The sequence below is a fragment of the Mauremys mutica genome, chromosome 6 (genome assembly GCF_020497125.1).
Source record: "Mauremys mutica isolate MM-2020 ecotype Southern chromosome 6, ASM2049712v1, whole genome shotgun sequence".
Classification (NCBI taxonomy): Eukaryota; Metazoa; Chordata; order Testudines; family Geoemydidae; genus Mauremys; species Mauremys mutica.
The window spans coordinates 94880139-94903038 of NC_059077.1; the positions used below are offsets into that span (position 1 = coordinate 94880139).

The window sequence follows — 22900 nt, forward strand, 5'->3', positions numbered from 1 at the left end:
AATGGCAAAATCCCCAAAGGGAGCAGGTTCATGCCTGACATCTGATATTCAGTGATGGCAATAAACATATCCAACACTCTAACACTGTGAAGCTATTGAGATGAGCAGCCAGTGGCATAACGAACAATAGCCTACCTGTTTCCCTGCTTGGGGGAAAGCCTTACTTTATTGAAAATGGCAAGTATCCAGCCTCACATCAGTGTTCAGGAAGCTTTTGTCTTTCGGTACCTGATCCTGGAAATTTATCTGTTGGCAAATTCCAAGATTAATCCCTATATATGCTACAGCTGATATCCACTATCTACAGGGCTCAGTGGTAAGTATTTGCAGTTGTAATTAATGATTGCAGTTAGAAAATACATATTACAATCTTCAACATTCATCCTGTAAATTAAGTAACATCTAAGACTAAAAACTGGCTGATAGGTCTCAAAATGTAATTGTAAACAAGGAATCATCATTGAGTATATGTTTCTAGAGGGACTTCAGAAAAGATTAGTTCTTGAACCTACATTATTTAATATTTTTATCAATAACCTGGAAGAAAACAAAATCATCACTGATAAAGTTTGAAAGTGACACAAAAATTGGGATAAATGATGAAGAGGACAGGTCACTGATACATAGTGATCTGGATCACTTGTTAAATTGGGCGCAATTAAACAATGTGTGTTTCAATATGGTCAAATGTAAGGTCGTACATCTAGGAATAAAGTATGTGCGCCATACCTACAGAAAGGGGGACTCTATCTGGGGAAGGAGTGACTCTGAAAAAGACTTAGGGGGCCATGGTGGATAATGAGCTGAATGTTAGCTCCCAGTGCAACACTGAGATTAAAAGGGCTAATGTGATCTTTACATGTATAAATTGAGGAATATTGAGTAGGATTAAGGAGGTTATATTACCTATGTGTTTGGCACTGCTGAAATACTGTGTCCAGTTCTGGTGATCAAAATTCAAGAAGGAGGTTGAAAAATTGGAGAGGGTTAAGAGAAGACCCACAAAAATGATTAAAAGATTAAAATACATGCCTTATAGTGATAGACTCAAGGAGCTCAATTGACTTATTCTACCAAAGAGACGGTTAAGAATTTATTTGACCTCTGACTATATGTACCTACATAAGAAACAGAAATTTGATAATAGAAGGCTCTTCAATCTAGCAAAGGTATAACAAGATCCAATGGCTGGAAGTTGAAGCTAGACTTACTCAGATTAGAAATAAGGCACCACTTTTTAACGGTAAGGTTAATTAACCATTGAAACAACTTACCAAGGGTACTGGATCACTGGACATTTTAAAATCAAGATTGGATGTTTTTCTAAAAGACATGCTATAGTTCAACAGCAGCTATTGGACTTAAAACAGGAATTAATTCAAGAAAGTCCTATGGCCTCTATTATGCAGGAATTCAGATTAGATGATCACAGCTGTCTCTTCTGGCTTTCAAATTTGTGGATCTATGAGTCTATGTATACACATACATGACTGTGTGTACAAATATGGTGTTACACATGTTCAGATGGCCAGTTATTATCAAGCAACTGCAATAAATGTACAAATTAGGCACACAATTGTGTGCATTAATTTTTTTAAATCAAACTTTACAAGTATATTTGAGAACCATAATATTAACAAACCTGGCTTGTAGAGTAGTGTTGAACTAAGTAGCTATTTAGTTTGTGAGTAACTGTATTACATCTGCTTAGGAATTATGTATGTTCACCACACTTACAAAAATGAACTCCATGACCTCACACCAATTTATTAAACTTACTAAGAATGTTCTGTCACTAGGTATAAGCAGCATTGCTATAAGAACTGCCCTGAGAACACCTACAATGATGAGAGTACTCTCCAGTGTATAGAATGTGATGAAAACTGCAACAGCTGTGACAAGTACGAGTGCTACTGGTGTAAAAAAGGCTTTTATCTCTTAGGTAAGCAAAGTAACAGGTAATGTACATATGCAGTCTCAAAAATAATTTGGGAGCCTTGCACTGAAAGCCAAAATTCGGACCTAATTCTCTGAGGTTCCTGAGCATCCTCTACAGACATCATTGTGAATCAAGGGCACCTTGTAGAACCAGGCCCTTTGTGTAAATACAAGGGATCTTTTGGTTCAAAAGTCCCAAAATGTTTGACTATGAATTCCAACTGGGATTTTTATTTTTAACAAGTGTTTGGCTTCAATCCCCTCTCTTTGAGCACGTACAGGAAAAGATTTCTATTTGATAGAGCTATGTGAAACAAGGTGATTTTAGTTCGACAGAGAGTCAAGCAAACCTTTTCTTTGCTTTTAATTTGTGTGGCTTTGCACATTCTAGTTTAACTTTGACTTTCAGGTCTGAACAAATAAACCTCAAATGTTCTGAGCAAAACCCAGTTAAAACCACTAAATTTCATATCAAACTCACACAAAACTAAGAATTCCTCATAATACTATTAAGCAGTCAGGGCTAATTCAGACAATATTTCCGAACCTGAACTACAGGGAGTCCGCAACATATGACAGAGCCACCCCTCCAGTTCTGGGTGCTATGGAGCACAGCTTCATGCTGATAGAAAGCTCTGTGGTGATAAAGGAGAGACCAAAGTTGCCTCAAGGTTACCATGACCATTGCTGGGGTACATTGTAAGTGCCTCCATTCTCCTGTTTAATTTGAAAGCCCTGTATATTGCCATTTGTATATCCAATTCCAAACACAAGACCTGTTGCTCCCTACCTGATTGTGGGCATTGGAAGAAAGTCAAATTCAATCTTGGGCTTTGCAAGGAACCTCAGATTTGCTCAAACTAGCCCTGAATCTATCTTATCTATTTTAGTGTTTACATTGCCAAACATCACCATGGTATCAGAGCACCTTCACTGTGGTAGCTGAAGATCTGAATCAACCCAGGTTCACTCAATATTGGCCCCACATTTGCTGGAATCTTAAAATTAATCAAACCTTGGGTCTAGACTTGGATCTTAGATTTTTGTTGTCCCATTTTAGAGGTAAGGTTCAATCATGAAATTCAGATCTAGATCTGAACTTTGATAAGATGGTGTCGCAGTGCTGTATAGGATGTTGATCAGGTGCCTTTGATAAGACGGTGAGTGTTAATATTTTGAGATAGACTCAGCTCTACTTAAACCTTGGTAGAGAATGGCTTGAAAGATTTGTGACGTTTTCTATAAGGACATGGGCTGAGTTTAAAAAGTTTGCAATAAAATTTAAAACCACGGGCCGGGGTGACGGGGGGAGGCACAACAAAAAATTCACACTGTTCTACTGTTCTGTTTGTTTCTCTTCAATTGCCTCAGAGAGAGATCAGGGATATATGCCTTCCTCAATCTCAAGTAGCCAGGATTATTCAAAATACACAGATCTAATCTTGGATGCTAAAACCTAAAGAATACAGTTTTGGAGCTGTGATGGGTCTCAGCTGCAGGATTCCCAATTGACTTTAATTTGTTCATTTCCAACTGGCTTTAATAGGAATCATAATACTGAAACCACTCACAATCTTTCAGAATGTATCCCTGAATTTCCAACAGGGGTTGGAAGCGGTATAAAGACGACTAGAGATTAAATTTCACTAATAATCCTCAAGCACACAGTATAAGCCCACAACACCCAGAGTGGATAGGTCTATAAAGCATTTCTTCTTCTTGTGGTTCTCAACCTGTGTGAGTGATACTATAACTTAAAGGCTCTATCTATGTTGTAGATGGGAAATGTGTGAGTGACTGCGGGGCTGGTTTCTACAGTGATGAGGACTTTGCAGAATGTGAAGAGTGCCATAGGACCTGTGCAACATGTGAAGGGCTCAACTTTGATGACTGCACCAGCTGCAAAGAGAATTTACAGCTACTGCACGGGAAGTGTGTGAATCCAAAAACCATGGTAGTGGAGGGGAAATTCTGGAATGGTATGTTGCTAGATCCTTTGATCCCTTTCATTTCACCTCCGTAGACTATTATGATTAGAAATGTTTAGAAAAGCATCCAACCCCGTGTTTCCAAGGTCCTATAGATTGGATAAAACTACCTTATATCTAAGTAGACTGAGAAGTAAAGGAATCATACTGACTATGAGTATAAATCTGGTCACAGAGGGTGGAATTCACCCTTTCGCAGAGAGCCTAAAGCTTATGCACAATTTAAATCCAGTTTAGGCCCTATTTTTGAGGCCTTGTGTTGGCTCCCTGAACAGGGGTGAATTTCACTTTGAATGAAGTATAGAGCATATTGTTAGTAATCTAATGGATCCTCAAATTTAAGAATAACCATAATGATCTAATGGACTGAACACTGGATTTGGAGCAGGAGTTCTTGAAGTCTAGCCCCGGCTCTGCCAGTAGCTTAATCTGTGACTGCTCAAGGTCACTTCAACTCTCTCCATCTCGGATTCCTCATCTATACAATGGAGATAATATTTTTACTCCCACAAGAGCATGGCAAGGTATTAATTAATGTCAGTGAAACATTTTGAAATGCAAAATGCTATTGCTGAGTATTATTATCATTACTGGAACAGAGCAAATGATTTGACGCAAATCTTTTTTGTTTTCATGAACTACCTGCAAACAGATCACAGTACTTTCACATTTGTTCACTGTAAAAATTACTTACATATTTCTTCAGCAAATAATTCTTAGACTGTAGATGATTGAAGAACAATTCCTTGTGATTATTGGTAATTTGCACTATGTACTGGGTTGGGATTTTTTAATTCCCAGTTTGCATGATTTATGCATCAAATCAAAGCAGCGCTACTTGTGAATTTTATTAATTCACTTTTTGTGAATATTTGTATACAAGCTTTAAAGTAGGCTTTTTAAAATGAAATTCACTGCCGTGCAGAGGCCCAGCACAAGTCCTCTGCATGGCTTAAGTCCCACGCTGGGGACTAAATAGGACTTCAATGAAGCATAGGCCTGCTACTGGCCCTCTGAATGGGCGTGAATTTCACCCTGTGTGAACATTCAAATTAGTAAAGCTCAAGTGCTCAGATGGCTCATTGAAAGTGAACATGAGAGTCACAAACGTGGTCAAATCAAAATTTGCTTTTGATTCAAATGCATTTGTATGGATTTAAAAGAGCAAATACAAGAACAGCTGTCCTGAGATCTAGATGGCTTTGCCATTAACTAACACCTATATAATCCTTCTGCCAGGTGGTGTTGGCAGCAACAAGAAAATGTTCGCACTAGTAGCTCATCTCTAATTATTGTCTAATGTTTCCAAACTAATCTACTTCCTATCCATTAAAAGGTGGTGTGCTCAACGGAAGCATATTTCTTATCTGCAAAAACAATATATGTAGAGACCTTGAATTTGCTTTTATTTGGCATCTAGCTGCTTTCTTCTGGTTACAATTATCTATAACTATGAATAAATAATGACACACAGGAATTTTGTCTCATCTGAGGATCTCATTTTGTTCCACCAAGGCAAGTAAGTATTATTATTCCCATTTGATTCTCATTTATTCAGGACTGAGCCACAGGTAAAATGACATGTCCCAGGTCACACAGTGAGTCAATGACAGAATAAAAACCTCAAGTCAATTCACTCCCACTCCCTGCTATAACCAAACAAAATACACAGCTAGCTGTGTCATGTTCATTAAGGTGGCAATCTAGCCAAAATCCCCAAACCCCCATAGCTTAACTCAATAACTACCACGAGTGCCTTTGAATAAGCTTCTTAATCTTTTTCTATTAAAAAGTATGCTAAAGTGAACGCAGGCAGGATTGTGGCTGAGGTGTGTTGGACCTTGATCTCAACTCACAAACAATAATGCCATTACCTTCATCTCTGCTGTACTATGTCTGAGCACATGGATCCAGACAATGTAGCTGAAAATGTTACAATGGATTTAGTAACTGAACTGACCATTCATATTGGACAAGTTGGTTCATAACCAACCTATTGAGTCTCCGTGAGACAAAAAACTGTTGTCTGAGTTTGGCTCCTAGACAAACAAGTTAAAGGGAAGCATACCAGAGCATGCTAAGAGATAAGTCAATGTGAAGGCAGAATTTATTCACATTCTGAGAGATTAATGTAGCTAAGACAGGATTAAAATCGCTTTCTGAGTGTACAGTATACATTTTTTGTATGTCTAACTTTCACTTCCATTTCTTGTGTGAGGATAAATAGAAGACCAGAATCATGAATTTTCATGAGCACATAGACCAAAGACTAAGACAGTGTGTATATAAAAGCTTCCTAAATTATACTTATTTTGTGGGTACTCTGGTGGGCTAACAATTCAATTCCAAACTGGGAATTTGTTAATAAATCATATCAAGGCCTGAAATAAGGAAACAGGGCTTGTCTGGCATCCAGACATTTAAAAGGAAAGGCAAGCCAAGAAAAAAAAAATGGTTGAGCTCTGTGTTTGTAGCTCAAAACATCTGTATTTTATCTGGTGTACCAGATGATGAAATGACTTTGGGAGCCAGGAGACATACTAGTGTAGGCTTGATTCACCAAGTGATTACACACACCCTATCAACTGGACTAGACATTTTGCAAGCTGAAATCAGGTCTTAATTGTGCCAGTTCACTGGAAATACCACACCCTGAGTTTGTATGCTCCTCAGTCATACAGTGTAGCCTAGCGTGTTCTTTTGAGAGGTGCAAAGGACATGTTTCTGTTACAGATTCAACATGGAGTACGTGCCTCTTCACAGGCAAATCATTTCAAAATAAAATTTGTCATTAATTTAAAAAAATTGTCATTAATTTAAAAAAAAGTTTTAATTATGTAAGGTAAATATACAGCTAGTACAGCTCATATCACACATTGTAAAACAGAATGGAAGTAGCATCCAAAAAGAAGCTATTGGGAAGTGTACTAAAAGCCTTACACCAAAAGCATATGTCTGTGCACTTTTTTCTTTCCCTAAATACCAAATTAAAGAACAAGAATCAATATAACATGTTAATAGAGGGTTGGTGGGGAGAAGACAAAATATTCAGAAATCAGAGGATTACAGGAATTACAGGCCAGCTGATACAATTCTTTATAGGTCCACTAACTTCAGTGTAGCTATGTTGATTTACACCAACTAAGGATCTGGCTCTAGGTGTGCATTTTGTGGTGTATCTGGAAAGAGATGTGAGACTTGTGAGGGGATAGGGACTAATGGATAAGGCAGAGAGATGGGGAATATGGAATAAGGGGGAGAGGAGGCAAAAGAAATCTAGATGGAAAATTTTATGACATCTACAGAGGAGGATTTAGCACCATAGAAGGAGGTAGGGGACTTTTTAAATAGCATCCATATGTGAAATGTAACTCTGTCAGAGGCAGGCAACATTTATTCACTAACCTATACATTTTTTTCATCATCCCCATTGGAGTTGCATGCAGATTTTTTATTCGAGGCATTCATTCATTAAATTAATCTTATGGCCGTTATGTGATAACCAGCTTGGGAATTAATGGTTACTGGGGGTTGTGACTTACTTCTCACCTAACCTACCAGTACCCTTGAATTTATAATTCTCATAAGTCTTTGAGATGGGATAGGTTCTAGTATTTTATTACCTCTGTATATTGTTTTCATTATGTTTTATCATGGCTATTTAATTGTAATTAGCTTTTCGAGATATGTGGTCTATTTTATGTATTTTTATTCAGGGCTGTATCATTTTTGCAAGGCCAGTGCCATAAACAGAATAAAATCTAACAAACTAAATAGCATCCCCACTGGAAACAACTGGCTTTCATTCAAATCACATCCTTACTACACAGTATACAGACCAAATAGGTCACCTTCTAAAAGTAATGTACACATGTTACAACCCTGGCAGTGCAGCTCCTTCTATGTTCCTCACTGCAGCAATGTATTGCATGATTTTGACTTTGGGTTTACAAAAAAAAATTTCACAAAAAAAAATCAGGTTTTCTTTAGTAGAAGCTGCTGTATTTTCAATTAGGAAGCAAAGGAGAGTAATTACAAATGGGGGTGGGGGAGCCAGTTTGATATCATGAACTGAAACATATTAACTTTTTAAATCCCTTCTCCCTTATATATGAGCACAAATAAATGTGGTCTCTAAACAGAGAAAACAAATGTATTGAGTCCATAGGTGGTTTTTGTAAATGTGAATAAAATGGTTTGATCCTACACTGCACAGGTGTGAAGGATTGTTGTGTGCATAAGCACAAGGTAAAAACTAATGTGCAGGCTGGCCAGCCAGGGATCACAGGGAAACTGACCATGCATTAATGAGAACTCTGCTGTGGCTGCCTAGCAGCATGAGAAAGACCAAAGAATGGACTGTAGAGACCTGCATGGGACTATTGTAGAGCTCTGGAGAAGCACTGGGATCCCACAGGTTCCACTGCCATAATAGCAGGAGCAGAACTAAATATAGATCTCTACTGCACAGCTAAGTAGCTAATTTGAATGCTGAGGATTGCATTTAAACCAATTATCAGAGAGGTAGCCGTGTTAGTATGGATCTGTATAAGCAGCAAAGAATCCTGTGTCACCTTATAGACTAACAGACGTTTTGCAGCATGAGCTTTCGTGGGTGAAGACTTGCATCCGATGAAGTGGGTATTCACCCACGAAAGCTCATGCTGCAAAACGTCGTTAGTCTATAAGGTGCCACAGGATTCTTTGCTGCTTATTTAAACCAATGTCTCTTCAGACACACCCATTCATCCTGCATTCTTGAAAGCAAGTGAGTAGGCATTCAAGAAGCTTCAAATTTACTTTCACTCAATGTGAAAGATTACATTGGATATCTTTAAGGATGGGTGTACTCTTTCTTTAGATCTGTAACAGATGATTCACAGGAAATCTTAAGTAGAAGCACAAGAAAGATAAAAAGTAACTTTAGGGACCCTTGACTTCAGTACTCCAACACGATCAGGATATTACCCACTGTTATCTTCCTTAGAACAAAGTTCCTTGTTCCTTGTTAAAAGAAATCAGTGCTTACTGTGATTGTTTATCACTGTCCCGGGACCTGTTGTTGGAGGTAGACTGACATTTTGAACTAGCATAAATAAGAAAGGAAGAAAACCAAAGTTCAGCCCTTCCTAAAACTTTCAGTTTGATAAGATCATGGAATGGCCTGAATGAATGGAATGCTACCACATATCCCGAACTGCCATAAAGCTTAACTCAGAAAGTGGCAAAAGTACAAGTCAGTTCCTTAGTTTCTGCAATGGGGGAGTGAAGCTGAAAATATTTATGAATTGCTTGCCTTTACTGATGAAGGAAACAAGACTTAACATGGTATTGAGGCAAATTTTGGCCCCACTGGAAGCTTACATGTGTGACATTTTAGTTTCTACAAAATCATCCAAGTTCTGAAGGTCTGAAAAAGGTTTTTTGCATTTTTTTAAACCAGCAGTGAAGCAGTAAACATGATCATCAATAAGCTTCAGAGTAAACATTCCATATATGTGAATCAGGGCAGTCCACACTTCTCTCTGACTGATGTATTATTTCAGGCTGTCTGCTAAATTAGCAAACGTCATTGCAATAGTGGACATCTGGCTCACATATTTAAAGTCTTCTTCACAACCATAAGGATTAGAGATTTCAATTTTTAAATGAAAGCTTAGATTCCAGAGCCCAAGAAGGAATCCTCCAGATACAGGTAATGGCTGGCTAAACAGCTATGATCTGGTCTCATTTAATGCTTGGTGTAATATAACTATTGAGGGGTACAGTAGGTCAGAATGCAAGGCTAACTGCCAGAGCTGGCAATTCTTTTTTGTAGTCTCATCAACCTTTTTACTTCAGAGATACAACTCCTCCACTAAATATCTAACTAATTCTACCACTTCCTTACAGAAGAATTCTACTTGCCCACATGCCCAGAGTAAGTAATTGGGTCAGTGACAAGTAAAATATTATTGTGTGGCAGAAACTGACCGTCTGGTTTCTCATTATCATCAGAGCAAAGGCCAATAAATACATTTTGTCCCTAGGCTGGCAAATTTTCTTGACAACTTTTCAAGACTGTTCTATGTATAAGAACATTGGTCCCATCATGGCAGGTGCAGTGCACAGGGATCTACCACAAAATCTTTTGCAGTATATTACTCATTTAGAAAGATATTTAGGGCATCACCCCGACTACTTTGTTTTTTCAAAATGAGGGTCCAACTGCTACTATTAAAATAAATGACAGTTTTGAAGGAGGGAGAACTCAACAATTCAGAATTCAAATAGGCCCAATTAATTGCAAGCTTTTCATATTGGTGCTAGGAAGAGAATCCTCAAGTTAAGGGTTTAAGTATTTATTTCTGACTGAAAAGTTATAAACTAGAGTAACTGGATTATAGAAGTGGGTATTCACCCATGAAAGCTTATGCTCCAATACATGTGTTAGTCTATAAGGGGCCACAGGACACTTTGTTGCTTTTTACAGAAATTTTCTCGTGTCTCCCAGGCAAAATATCACAAATGCTTAACTGCTTGTGCATATTCCCCTCTGGTGGAGACTATAATGTATTGCAAAGACTGACTATCACAAATGTTGCCAAGAAAAACAAACATTAAACTATAATCTTGATTGCTGAATATGTCAATGTAAATGAAAGTTGATATTTCTTAATTGTAAACAGTTAAATGTTTTCAAGACAATTTCTCTATAAACATTTCTCAGCAGGTGTTAAGTGTCTCTGTCTTAGCCTTATCAAATTGCTATTTGTTATTTATGTTGCCTCAAGTCTCAGTCAGGATCAGAGCCCCATAATCTTGGCAGTGGCTACTACAGCTATATTTCTGTTTCCCTTTTTTATCTTCATAACTGGTATTAAATGACAACATTTAGAACAGTTTTCCCTGTCTACAGAGAGGATTTTAAGGGAAATAAAATATACAAGATATCAGTGTGACTGCTAAGAAATTACATAAAATAATTTTGTATTCCATCTTGATACAAGAAAATCTCAATTTTTGTGGGAATCACTGTAGCCTTGAGAAAGTTTGAAAGTGCTAAGAAAGGATAGAGTGACCTTAGAAATGCAAATCCAATAGATTCCAGGAACAAATGGTATTCAGTTCATGTGAGGTTTCTGAGGTAAATAAAGTGAGAAACATTCTTAGTTAACAACATGGCTATGGAATATCAACCATTCTTCAAGAGGATCATAGAGTGGGGCTTACTTTAAAAAGAAGGAACCAAGGCAGATGACTGGATTTGCAGACCACTGAGTCTCACCTCAATATAAGAGAAAATGATACAGTATATTTAAGGATAGGAGAATAAAAATCCTGAAAAAATATAACCTAATAGGATCAATTCATGTAAGAAAATGATACCTAACATTTTCAGAGTATTTTTTTAAAAAATACTAAATAAACATGGCCCAATAAACATATTTTACTTGGTATTCTGCAAAGGGTTTGTTCAAATCCACAATAAAACATTAAGTGAATAACTATGAACTGAATGGGCAAAGTCTTATAAAAAACCAGCTGTAGTGAATTGCTGCTCCTCAGAATGAAGAGAGATCAGTAGTGAGGTTCTTAGAGGTCTGTCAAGACTACTATAATCTTAATGATTAGGGAAACTAGAGTGAAGTTTGCTGATTGCTCTAAGTTGTTTTGATTAGTAACATCCAGACAGTTGAGAGGGACTCCAGATGGCTTCTAAGTGCATTGGGCAGTCTGACAGTGGATGCAATCTAGCCTGGATAAGTGTACAGTAATATATACTGTTAAAAGTTAGAATTTCATAGACCATAATGGGTATTGAAATTGCAGGCCCCTCAGAGGAAAGGAATTATCATAAACAGCCCAGTGGAACATCTGCCCAGCGTGTAGCACAAAACAAACACAGAAGCTGCTTGGGTGTGAGACAGGACCAAGGTAACCTTGTATAAGTGTAAGATCAATAACCAAGGATCTTGAAGTTCTACTGACTGCTAAATCCAGCTTTTTAGAGCCTAGCTCAAAGAAACAAACATTGCCCTTCAAGGTTACATAGTAAGGCTTCCTGAATCCTAGACTCTATGAACTTAACTAAAATGAATAACTCTATGAAGCTAAAGTTTCAATCAAAAAGCTTTCCCCTATTCCCACCCTGCAAAAGTTTTACCTACCCCCTTACTGGCCAGTTTCACTGGCCTACAGTCCAGTTCTCTTATAGTGTGTTGGGAGAGTGGCTTAATTCATCCCAGCTGGCCCAGCCCTACTACTCTGACAGTGCATGCACTAAAGGCATGTAGCTGTGGACTTTCCTCTGTCTGAGAGAGAGAGAGTTACACTCTCCCTGCTAACCTGGAAGGAGAGCTAGGGATAGAAAACAAATCAGTGTTTGCCAAAGAAGTCACAGAGGTCTTGGGTTCAATCACCCTCTCTGCTTGATTTAGAGAAGGGAATTGCACTTGGATCTCCTACATTGCAAAAAGATGCCCTAGTCACTCAGCTATAGGATACTCTGGGGTAGGACTTGTTTGAGATACAAATAGTGTATCCTGAGCTCTGTTTTGGGCACCATATCTTTGCTGTTGCTAAGAAGGAATAAATCTGGATAAGTACAATGAGGCTGGTGAGAGGTGTGATTAAAAAAACTAAGACTATTAAAACTGGAAAGAAGAAGAGTTAGAAGGGGCTTAATCTAGTGTTTAAGATTGTAAAGGATCTAAGAATTAATTGATCCATACCTCCTTGTTTCCTTGTCTCATAATTAAGGTTAAGATTTTATCACAGTTATTCTTAGTAAAACTCAGACAGGTCATGGGCAATTAAAAAAAAACATAAGAGCCCATGACCTGTCTCTGACTTTATTAAAAATAACCGGGGTGGATAGGGCTGGGGGGAGGAGGAACAACAGCTGAAGTCCCAAGGGTGGGGACTGACTGGCCGAGCCCACCCACCATGGATGTGTGATGGGCACAGCCCCAGCTCCAGTGATGGCAGTCACAGGGAGGGTGTACAGCACCAGCTCCGGAGCTGGCTGCAGCTGCAGGACAGGGGCACATAGTCCCGGATCTAACCACAGCCATGGGCTCACAGCCCCTACCACAGCCATGGGGGCATGTGCACAGCCCTGGGAAGCTGCGAGGGGGGCACCTGGCCCCAGCTGCAGGGTAAGGGTGCACAGTGAAGGTTGCAGCCGTGGGGCAGGGGTGCACAGCTCCAGCTGCTGACAGCTGAAGCCAAAGAAGTCACAGAGGTCTTGGGTTCAATCACCCTCTCTGCTTGATTTAGAGAAGGGAATTGCACTTGGATCTCCTACATTGCAAAAAGATGCCCTCGTCACTCAGCTATAGGATACTCTGGGATAGGACTTTCTCAATCTCTCCTGTTGAAAGTGTCTAAATAATGACTTAGTCCTCAGTAGAGGGAATTGAACTTAGGGGACATCTACAGTAGTTAGAAGCTCACTAACCCCTGTGCTATATGAGAGCCTGGAGTAAAGGTTTCTCATTCTCTCCTGTTGAAGCTCTTCCACTTTGTATAAGCTATTTGACTAGTCATTGAGCCAGAAAGAGCCTGTGAGCACAACTGACTCTACAGCCTTCTGGTTACAGTATTCCACTAGGCAGTGAGAGAGCCAAGGTTGAGCCCTTGTGCCAATGACTACATCGTTATTTATACCCATTTCTCTGAAAATAAACTTGGTCTGAAAAGCTTTGCCCAGAACTAGTCATGGATTACAGAGAGTAGAATGGATTAAAGAGAGTGATACCTATCAATGGTAAAATGCTGCTGGGATGTATGTTAATAACTGGTCAATATATCCAACACAGAAGAGAGTATTATGTACATCCACAAAGCTCAAATGCATATTGATCCAAAACATGGGTAGCCAAAGTACAGGTTGGTCAAACACAGCAGTGTCCACCCTCATCTTTAATAAGGAAGACTAGCCTGAAGGGGTTTCAGAATCCAATGCTACATCTTCATTTGAGCAGCTTTTTGCTTGGATCAAAATGAAGAATTGCATTCTGGGACCTATGGCATTCACAGGCTACCCCTATGCACATTATGTATGTACCTCAGGCTCCTGGAAATTTGGACATCCGCTGAGCAAAGTCTATGCAAACATTACCCCAGATTTCCCACTGAGAGTGTGAAGTGTAAATTTGCAAATAAAAAGATTCCATAAGAGGAACATGAAGGATTCTTCCTGATGGGGAGAACTGGGAGAAGATTGATACATGGTGAATAAATCTCTTTCCAGGCACTCCCTTCTTCCCCTTCATATTCTTAATTCACTTCCAAGGAACTCCTAAAAGGTGTTAAGGAAATAATGTAACCAACTAGCATGAAAGCATAATACAAATTCTTCATTCAGCAGCAGTCCCCTAACCATATATTACTCCCCTCTGCCCTCTCCCCAGATAAAATGTGTCTGTGTTTACCTATTTGTGGTCTAAATTCTATGACCATCCATACCACTAACCTGAAATTACCAATAATAAGCTAAAATATCCTCTGCACTTGCAATAAGCACTCTAGAACAATGCCAAACTGGATTTGAGGGCGCCCTTTGTGTTTTATTTTTCTACACTAACCCTTTACTGATCAGCCAAGAATATGTGATTGAATTAAACTGTAAATTGTCTAATTTCAAGGAATATAATATGAGACTTTTATGGCTGTAAATAGTGAGTTAGGTTTTTTTAAAATAGCTCTGAGTGAATCTATGTAGAAAAAGCAAATAGGAAAGTTCCCAGACTGAATGAAGGTGCCCTGCCTACTTGTCCTCCTAAAAGTGCCAGTGGTGATCCAGTCCCTACTAAGACTAAACAGCAGTATTTTTCCCTCTTCCTTCCCAGACTCAAAAAAACAGTTCCAACGATGTGATACTTCATGTTGGACCTGTGACAGAGCTGCCGAGGTGTGCACTTCATGTCCAGAAGGTAAGTAAGATTCAGCTTCTTTGGGAAGTGTTTGTAGTTGGCTACATGCTTCGGTATATTTTATATTCCCAGGGAATATCTTGGTTAATGGATAGTAGAGGGTTGTTTAATCTAGCAGATAAAGGCATAGCAAGATCCAATGACTGGAGGCTGAAACTTGATACGTTCAGACTAGGAATAAACCATTTATTTTTAGCAGCAAAGGTAATTAGCCATTGGACAAACTTATCAAGGGATCTGATTCCCCACTCACTCGACCAGAAGTTATGGGCTTAATCCAGGAATTATTGGGTAAAATTCTATGTTATTCAAGATGTTAGCCTGGATGAGCATCATGCTCCCTTCTGGCCTTAAAATCTCCGAGTGAGTTGGCCATAAGACTGGCCTTTTTGGAAAATGGCTTAAAAAATGCAGTTTTTAAAAAGATGGGAAAAAACCGTAAATTCTGGATTTGCAGGAAAGGCAAAGTTAAGGTTCCCTTTTTAAAAGAAGAAACCCACCAATACACTACTGCAGGTTTGGCCACCACAAACAAGATCCCGGAGTTATTTTGTTAAGTCTTCTCAACTGTGCCATTTCATTGGGGTGGGTGTATTGCTAGGGAGATTTCTTCTCGCTGAGACCTGTGTACATACATGCCCTCGAGGGACTTTTGGCGACCTGAAAAGTAGGAAGTGTGAGAATTGCACAGATGACTGTGAAAACTGCTCTGGCCCCAGGCACTGCATGAAGTGCCAGTCTCAGCCACACCGGCCGCTCTACCTACATGAAGGCAGATGCTTTCAGGAGTGCCCTACGTAAGTTATTTTGTATTTCTTCCCTCGTTTTGTTGATTTACACCAACTTTCAAGTTTGCTCACTAATTTTCAACTGTGCCACTTGTCTCCATAATTTAGGTCCTTCTAGATAGTACATCATAAACTCCTGTTATGGAAATGTTAATGTACCATTTTGGCCATCAGAAATTATGATGTGCTGAAACAATGTATATTTATACAGTTGGATGAAGTAATTTACTTTGCTCTTGTTAGCAGAGGCTACATGTGAATGTAAGTAAGTAAAGTTAAGCACTAGGCGTGAAATCCTGAAGTCAATGGCAAAACTCCCATTGATTTCAATGGGGCCAGGATTTCACCCTCAGCATAGATCTCATTGACTGAAAGTAACCCTCAACAACCTTCTCTGCCCACTCCCTTGCACCCAAGAATACAGGATAAAAAAGAGGCAGGGTATGGGCACAGAATGGGGGTGTCTGAGGAGTTATGGACTGAAGCACAATCCTGAATATGCAAATGGGGAGCTTAATCATATACTTTCTTCTTTGGTTTTTCTCCTACTATGCATCAGTAACCTGGCAGTCATGCAGCACAAAGATTCCCATTGACTCCAATGAGCATTGATCAGACCCTAAAGCAGATCAGGTTCCACTGCATTCTGTATCTTGCTTATCACTAGTTACCAAGTGCATGTATACATAGTGCTCTATGCTGTGTAGGATCCAGTCCTTAGTGGCCACCACTTAGTTTCTTTCTTTTGGGAAAACACGTCCAACCCTCTTCCTCTGTGATTTACACTAATTTATTGGCTTTTTTTCCTACCACCATTTGCACACCTGCTAACTGTATTAAAGAAATCAGAGCATCAAAGGGACAGATTCTGAGCTCAGATACACCAGAGTGAATCTGGAATAACTACATGAAAGATATAACTGAGATCAGAATCTAGGCCAGCGTGGGTTCTTTCAGCCTAACCGTCCAAAAAATGAACTATAACCCACTGATCGCAAAATAATGCTGTAGCGTTATTACACTAACTTGTGTGTATTTCCAGAACCCATTTCCCACATTTTTTGCATGGAATCATGCAATTTAATTCACCTTGTTCATCTATACCTGCTGCATCCCCCCCCACTTTTTACTGCCTTCCAGAGTATCTTGCCAGACCAATTCATAACAGGGTTTCAGATACTGGCCTTACTACAACAAAGTCAGCCCGAGTTAAGTTTCAAGTTTCAGCCCCTCAGATATTTTACATTACATTCATCACCTACCCCCATTTGCAAGGTATCACAGAGAAACACAGGTGCTCTCATGCAGTTCTAAATGTCTTCTTTTAGAATCAAAGAAAGTACTGTAGTGTGCAGGCAAGGTGTTCTACACATCTTACTGATCCACTGCTCTCTTGTGACAGAGGCACTTAGAAATAGTGAATCAGCAAAGCAAGGTGAGCTGTTGAGCTTGACAGGATAAGCTCCCATGACAGAAGAAAAGGGAGGAAGAAGGGATTGGAAGGATATTGAGAGATAATAAGAGAAAAGAAAGGAAGAAGATAGAAACAGGAAAGATGGAGGTGGACTCTTTTCTCTTCTGTTTCCTTCTTTCCAGCTTTCCTCTTAATTGACCTCCTTGGCTTTTTTCGGAAAGTACTGCCCCTTGCTCTTTTAAAGCATTCCCTGAAATGCCAGTAAAGCACTGGAAAGCACCCCTCTTTGTGAAGGCTGCCTGGATGTATGTGTTAGTGCAAAGTAGATATCCTGCTGGCACTGCTTTCTATGCTTGTTCCTTCCTCAGTTTTAGAAGTTGATTGCATAGTTTTGAATTAGTAATTATCTGAAACAGCTTATTGGCCTCACTCCACATATTTCTTTTCAAGATCATACACAGAATGAAATGTGTCTCCAGCCTGCCCTTCCATCTCCTTTCATCTATGAGATATAGGCCAAGCCTAGCAAATATTTTATTATGATTAATCCTTCCGAACCTAGAATGACTCTGGTTGCCCACAGCTGCTCTATGTCAGTCTGCTTAAAGTTGCTCTGCTTTCCTAGTCCAGGGCACATTCTTTGTAGGATCAGATTATGTTGAAGTTCAGCCACAAATTGCATCACACAGATCCATGCTGGGATCACCATATTAGACATGCTGTCATCTGGTTATTAGAGGAGAGTTAGAGCTGCTTCTCAGAAAGGCTCCTCACCACTTACCCACAGGCTGTATAACACAGGAATCAGTGTGACACACTCCTGATAGCAGAATACACTCGCCAAAATTTTTATAGCTTCTTGAGTGACACTTATTTTGGATGTGATCATGTTTTTCTAGCTCCTTCCTCTTCTCCCCCTTGCACCTCTGCAGAGTTGTTGAGCTTCCATTGTAGTGCCTTCTACTAGTGCAGGAACAGCTCGTCCCTCCTGGTGTTGGGGGTGAGATCTCTCTCTTCCCTGCTCTCCATCCCTCCCACTACTCAGGGGTGTATCTTCTTTTTCCTTGTCCTACCACCATTGGAATGATATCTGTCTTCCTTCTCCTGAACCACTGATATCACTGCTGCAGGCAATGGCTTCTTCCTTCCATATTCTGTGCCTCTCCAGCCTGGGAAGCAGAAGGAGGACAGGAAGAGTGGGTATCACAGTGACACTCTGGTAGGCAGAAGGAAAGAATTCACGGGAAACTTTGCTAATACTATGCAGCCTTCTGGATGCTGGCGATTTTGGTGCCGCTAAGGGATGATGTGGCGCAGTGAGCAAAATATCTTGTATGAGATGTATGGAACATAACAGCTCTTTGTGAAATCTGCTCATTATGAAGCTCCTGAGTCACCCAATACATTTTTATTCCTCTATATTTGCAATAAACTGTGCCATCAAACTGTTCCAGAAATGTGCTCTGTCCTACCATTTGCTCTGTTTGTCCTGACTCTTTAGGGGGTATTTTGCTGAAACTGGTACATGCATCAAGTGTAGCGGATCCTGCAAGACGTGTGAAGGAAATGCCACAAAATGTCAGTCCTGCGAAAGTCCTTTGCTTCTGGAGCAATGGGAATGTAAAAGCTCCTGTTCTGAGAAGCACTTTGCCACCAATGGAATCTGTAAACACTGCCCTGAGATGTGTCAAGAATGCATTCATGAAAGTGCATGCAAAGGTACTGCAGGGAATCAGCAGTGGCATGTATCCACTTGGCTAAGATAAGACCTCGCTGGAAATATATAGGCTGGCAAACATTTGTTGAAAGAGATAGTTCTTCTGTAGTTAACAAAAATGAGAAAAGTAACTTTAATTTAATTGTTAAGCTACTCAGGATGGTGCTAATGAGCATTGTATCACGTGGTAGGATTTTTGACCAAATAGATCTAGGAATGACACTTGTTCAGTATTCCTTTTTCTGCTCTTTTTTGTGTTTCAAGATATTCCTGCTGGCTTAACTTCATCCCAGATTTAGCATGTAATAGACCTCAGGTCCTGGCTTTCTACTGCCTGGCAACTCAGGTAGTCATTTACATTTGTACAAGGTGGATGCAGAATGCTACCATTCTAAACTAGTGGCATTTTACACTGACATTACACAGGTGCAAATGGCTACACAAGATACAGATCAGTGGAGAATCAAGCCCACTGAGTGTTCATGCAATTAATGATGAGTGAACCACAAAAGTTTTGGGGATTCTATTTAGTTGGGCTGCTCATCCCAAAGTTTGAATGGGTGTGTGAATTTCAAGGGCTGGTAAAACTGAACAACTGTCTGTCAACCTGGAAGTGTAAAAGTGGGTGACAGTGAAAGGTAATGAACAAAAAGGTTAAACTACAAGGTTAAAATAAACCCAAAAGTAGAGATCAGCTCAGCCCATAACTCCCTATCCTAACACATCCAGCCTTTGGGGAAATTCAGATCTGGATGCAAATATTCCAGACAGACCCTATTTCAGTAATGAGCTGAACAAAAGTTCAGATCCAAATATCCCTGAACTTTTGAGAAGTTTGGAATTAAATTCAGAGGTAACTTTGCATCATAAGCCCATCTCCATGCAGAGGTTCAATCTAGGTATAGCCTGAATTTTAGTAAAGGCTCTAGGACAATTTTTGTTTTTTATTATTTTTCTGAACTAGTTTGTTCATCCCTAGATGTAATGCAGCAGGTGCTATATTTAGTTTTTGTTGGTTTTATCAGTAAAATAAAATAAGCTGTTCTTTTGCTTAGACAGATGCTTTTCTTTTTCCTTAGTATGCATGGATCAGTTTTTCTTGCACAATGGGAAGTGCCTGCCGGATTGCCCTTCTGGCTTTTATGCTGACTCCAGGAGTTGCTCTCCTTGCCATGAGGACTGCAAAGAATGTGATGGGCCTGACTCGGATGACTGTAATGAGTGTGCCAGCCGGTCCTTTGTTTTGTACAATGGCGAGTGCTTTGGAGAATGCCCAGAAGGGACTTACTATGAAACAGAGACTGAAGATTGTCAAGGTATTATTTTTTTCCAAAAAATATGGAAACAGTCTTAAGTAGAACTGGTTGAATAGTATTAAAAGTGATTTGAGGGTGTCCTTTAATACATTTACCATTGATCCCAAAAAAGAGGAGAACAGCAAGGTGGCAAAATGTGCCAATGACACAACATTACTTAGTCTAGTCAAACAAGAGAAGACTGTGAGAAAGCCCAGAGGGACCCAACAAAGTTCGGTGAATGGGCAACATGGTTGGAAATGAAATTTCTTGACAAGTGCAAGGAAATGCACATGGGAAGTAATAATTAGAACTACTCATACATATTACTGGTTTCTAAATTATATGTCATCATCCAGGAAAAAGACCAAGCATCACTGGAGATGGTTCAGGGGAAACCACTGCTCAGTATGTAGTGGCAGTCAATAAAGAATGCAAACTGTTAGGCTATAGAAAGAATGGGATAGGAAATAATATTTAAACAAACACACAAAGCTTTCTCCAGTTCCCCAAATGAAAATATGCCCCTGGGTTTATGTTAGCTACTTGACAAATTAAAACTACTTAAAAAGAATCTGAAATGAAAAAAAAAAGTGGTGAAATACTTGCTGTTTGTACATTTCAGAGTGTGACAGGACATGTCAGATTTGCTCCTCTTCCAGTGCCTGCCTTACCTGTAAAAAGGGCATGGTGCTGAACAACCAGGGTCACTGTGTGACATCCAAGCATTGTTCTCTCACTGAGTACCATGATGAGCAGACTCAGACCTGTAAGCCTTGTCACAAGAGGTGCTCTCGCTGTACGGGGCCTGCTGAACATCAGTGTCTTAGCTGTCCAAAAAATCGGCATCTTCTCAGTAAGTATCTTGCTCCTGCAGCCAGGTTTTATTTTGTCTTCTCCTTTGAAGATATGTGACATATGCAGATACCCATTAATCATGGTGCTTCAAGTTGCACTCCCATTGCTCCTTTTCATGAAATGTCAAGATGGTTGGTTATGGGATCCATATTTCAACAGGCTGAAGCCAATCTGAACATTGCAAGTCCGGTATAGCAGATAGCTTTCAGGTGTTTGTGCCACAATGCAACCATGCCAGTTGATTCTTTGGAGCTAGTCAAGAAAATCTCTTGGCCATATGACACCAGCCTTGGAGTTTGGGCAGATATTTAGGTTTGGGCCTGACAAACTTTGAGGCCCAAAGCAGAACTTCTAACCATCATGACACTTTATGGCTAACAAAGAACTAAAACTTTTCTGTTACCTACTCTCTGCTTGCTTTCAGCTGTCTGTTCCTACAGCTTTGATTACAAGTGGGTGACTTGAAAATCACATTAAGAACCATCTGGGTTCTTTAGCCCTGTTTGCATATTTTGCAAATGCATCTATTTTGCGCACATAAAACTCATGTATATATGCAAATGTGGATTTGTTCAAATGCCTTGGCAGGTTCTGAGTGTGAAATAGAGATATACTCACAAATATACAGACATAGTTAAGGAGGCTTGCTGAAAAATTGTCCCCAGATCAATGGCTCATTCTCTGTTGGACTGCATTTCAAGCAAACTAATGTTTGAAGTAAAGAACAGAAAACTGGTTTGCCTGAGTAAGGACTGGGTGAATACTGAAAGTCCATCAGGATTTAGTATTTAGTGAATAGGTGCATATAAAAAACAAACAAAAATGAACATTTACAAAGTTCATCAAAGGCCAGATTTGCTCCAGAGAAGTAAGCTCACTGTATCAAAACTAGAGAAACATTATTGTAAGATCAAATCCTGATGTTTATTTATTTATTTAGTGAATTTGTCTCAAGGCAAAAATAAATAATTTTGCAGAGAAATACCATTTTAATCACACATTTCTTCTTGCTTGTAGTCAGCATAGTGTGAGAATATGATTGAGATGTAATAGAGTTGGGCATTAGCTAAAGCCTGTGATCCCAATCCTAGATCCAGACTTGAAGCCGAGTTCCCAGCTCTGGACCAAATTTGAACACTGAATCACAATTCTTTGAGCTTTGGAAAGTTCAGATGTTAATCCAGATTTTGAACCCGCAAGTTTGTGAGGGTACAGATTTGAGGGTTTGGTTCAGGCCCCTTTCCACTACTAATGAACAATATAATTTTGCTCATTACTGTTTCTCCCTTAGATTGAGATAGCTAGACAGACAACCTGTAGTCCAGAAAGTGGCAAACAAAATATCAAAGAAATAATATTAGTAAGGAAAAGATCTTCTCTTGCCTATCTGTAACCTGAGTATTGAAACACACAACACAAGAAAGATTATTTCACTTTGTGACTAGTCATTGTTCTCCTTCACCTTAATTAACATTGGGTAGGTTGAAGCCCATATGATTAACTGACTCAGTGCTAGCATTACATTCCAGAATTAGGTTCTGCTGATTTCCCTCTGAAATCTCAATGAAACATTGTGATATTCATGGTACATTTGGCAGGACTGCAAGTGTGTTCTCCCATCACACAAAGCAGCACCCAAGCTGCTCAATTATTCACTGGGATTAAAGCCTTTGAGCTATAAAGGCTCAAAATTCTCATAAATCCTATAGATGTGACCAAATATGCATCAAAACTGTGAGCTAGGTATTTAAAATCAAAAGCAGGGAAACCAAGAGATAAATGGCGCTGCAGATGGAGGGATAAAATTTCCTGAAGATTATTGTTTCCTTTGTATATTCTGATATAAATTGCAGATGCTGTTGGTTATTAATTATTATTATATATGATAATCTCTTGATATCTTTCAGGAATTAAAAAAAGATGCAGTCCTTGCCCTGAAGAGTTTACAGTCTATATTAGGCAGAGAAAATGGAGACAGACAAA

At 39.4% G+C, this 22900-nt stretch overlaps 1 protein-coding gene across 1 annotated transcript in view; it reads left to right on the forward strand.

Moving 5' to 3' along the window:
- PCSK5 (proprotein convertase subtilisin/kexin type 5) overlaps nucleotides 1-22900 on the forward strand; it is a 283839-nt gene that overhangs the window by 253116 nt on the left and 7823 nt on the right. The window contains exons 26-32 of the mRNA XM_045020518.1: nucleotides 1800-1942; nucleotides 3717-3917; nucleotides 14762-14845; nucleotides 15447-15642; nucleotides 18549-18766; nucleotides 19844-20080; nucleotides 20685-20915. Coding sequence (XP_044876453.1) covers nucleotides 1800-1942; nucleotides 3717-3917; nucleotides 14762-14845; nucleotides 15447-15642; nucleotides 18549-18766; nucleotides 19844-20080; nucleotides 20685-20915 — 1310 coding nt within the window. The remainder of the gene's footprint in view (nucleotides 1-1799; nucleotides 1943-3716; nucleotides 3918-14761; nucleotides 14846-15446; nucleotides 15643-18548; nucleotides 18767-19843; nucleotides 20081-20684; nucleotides 20916-22900) is intronic.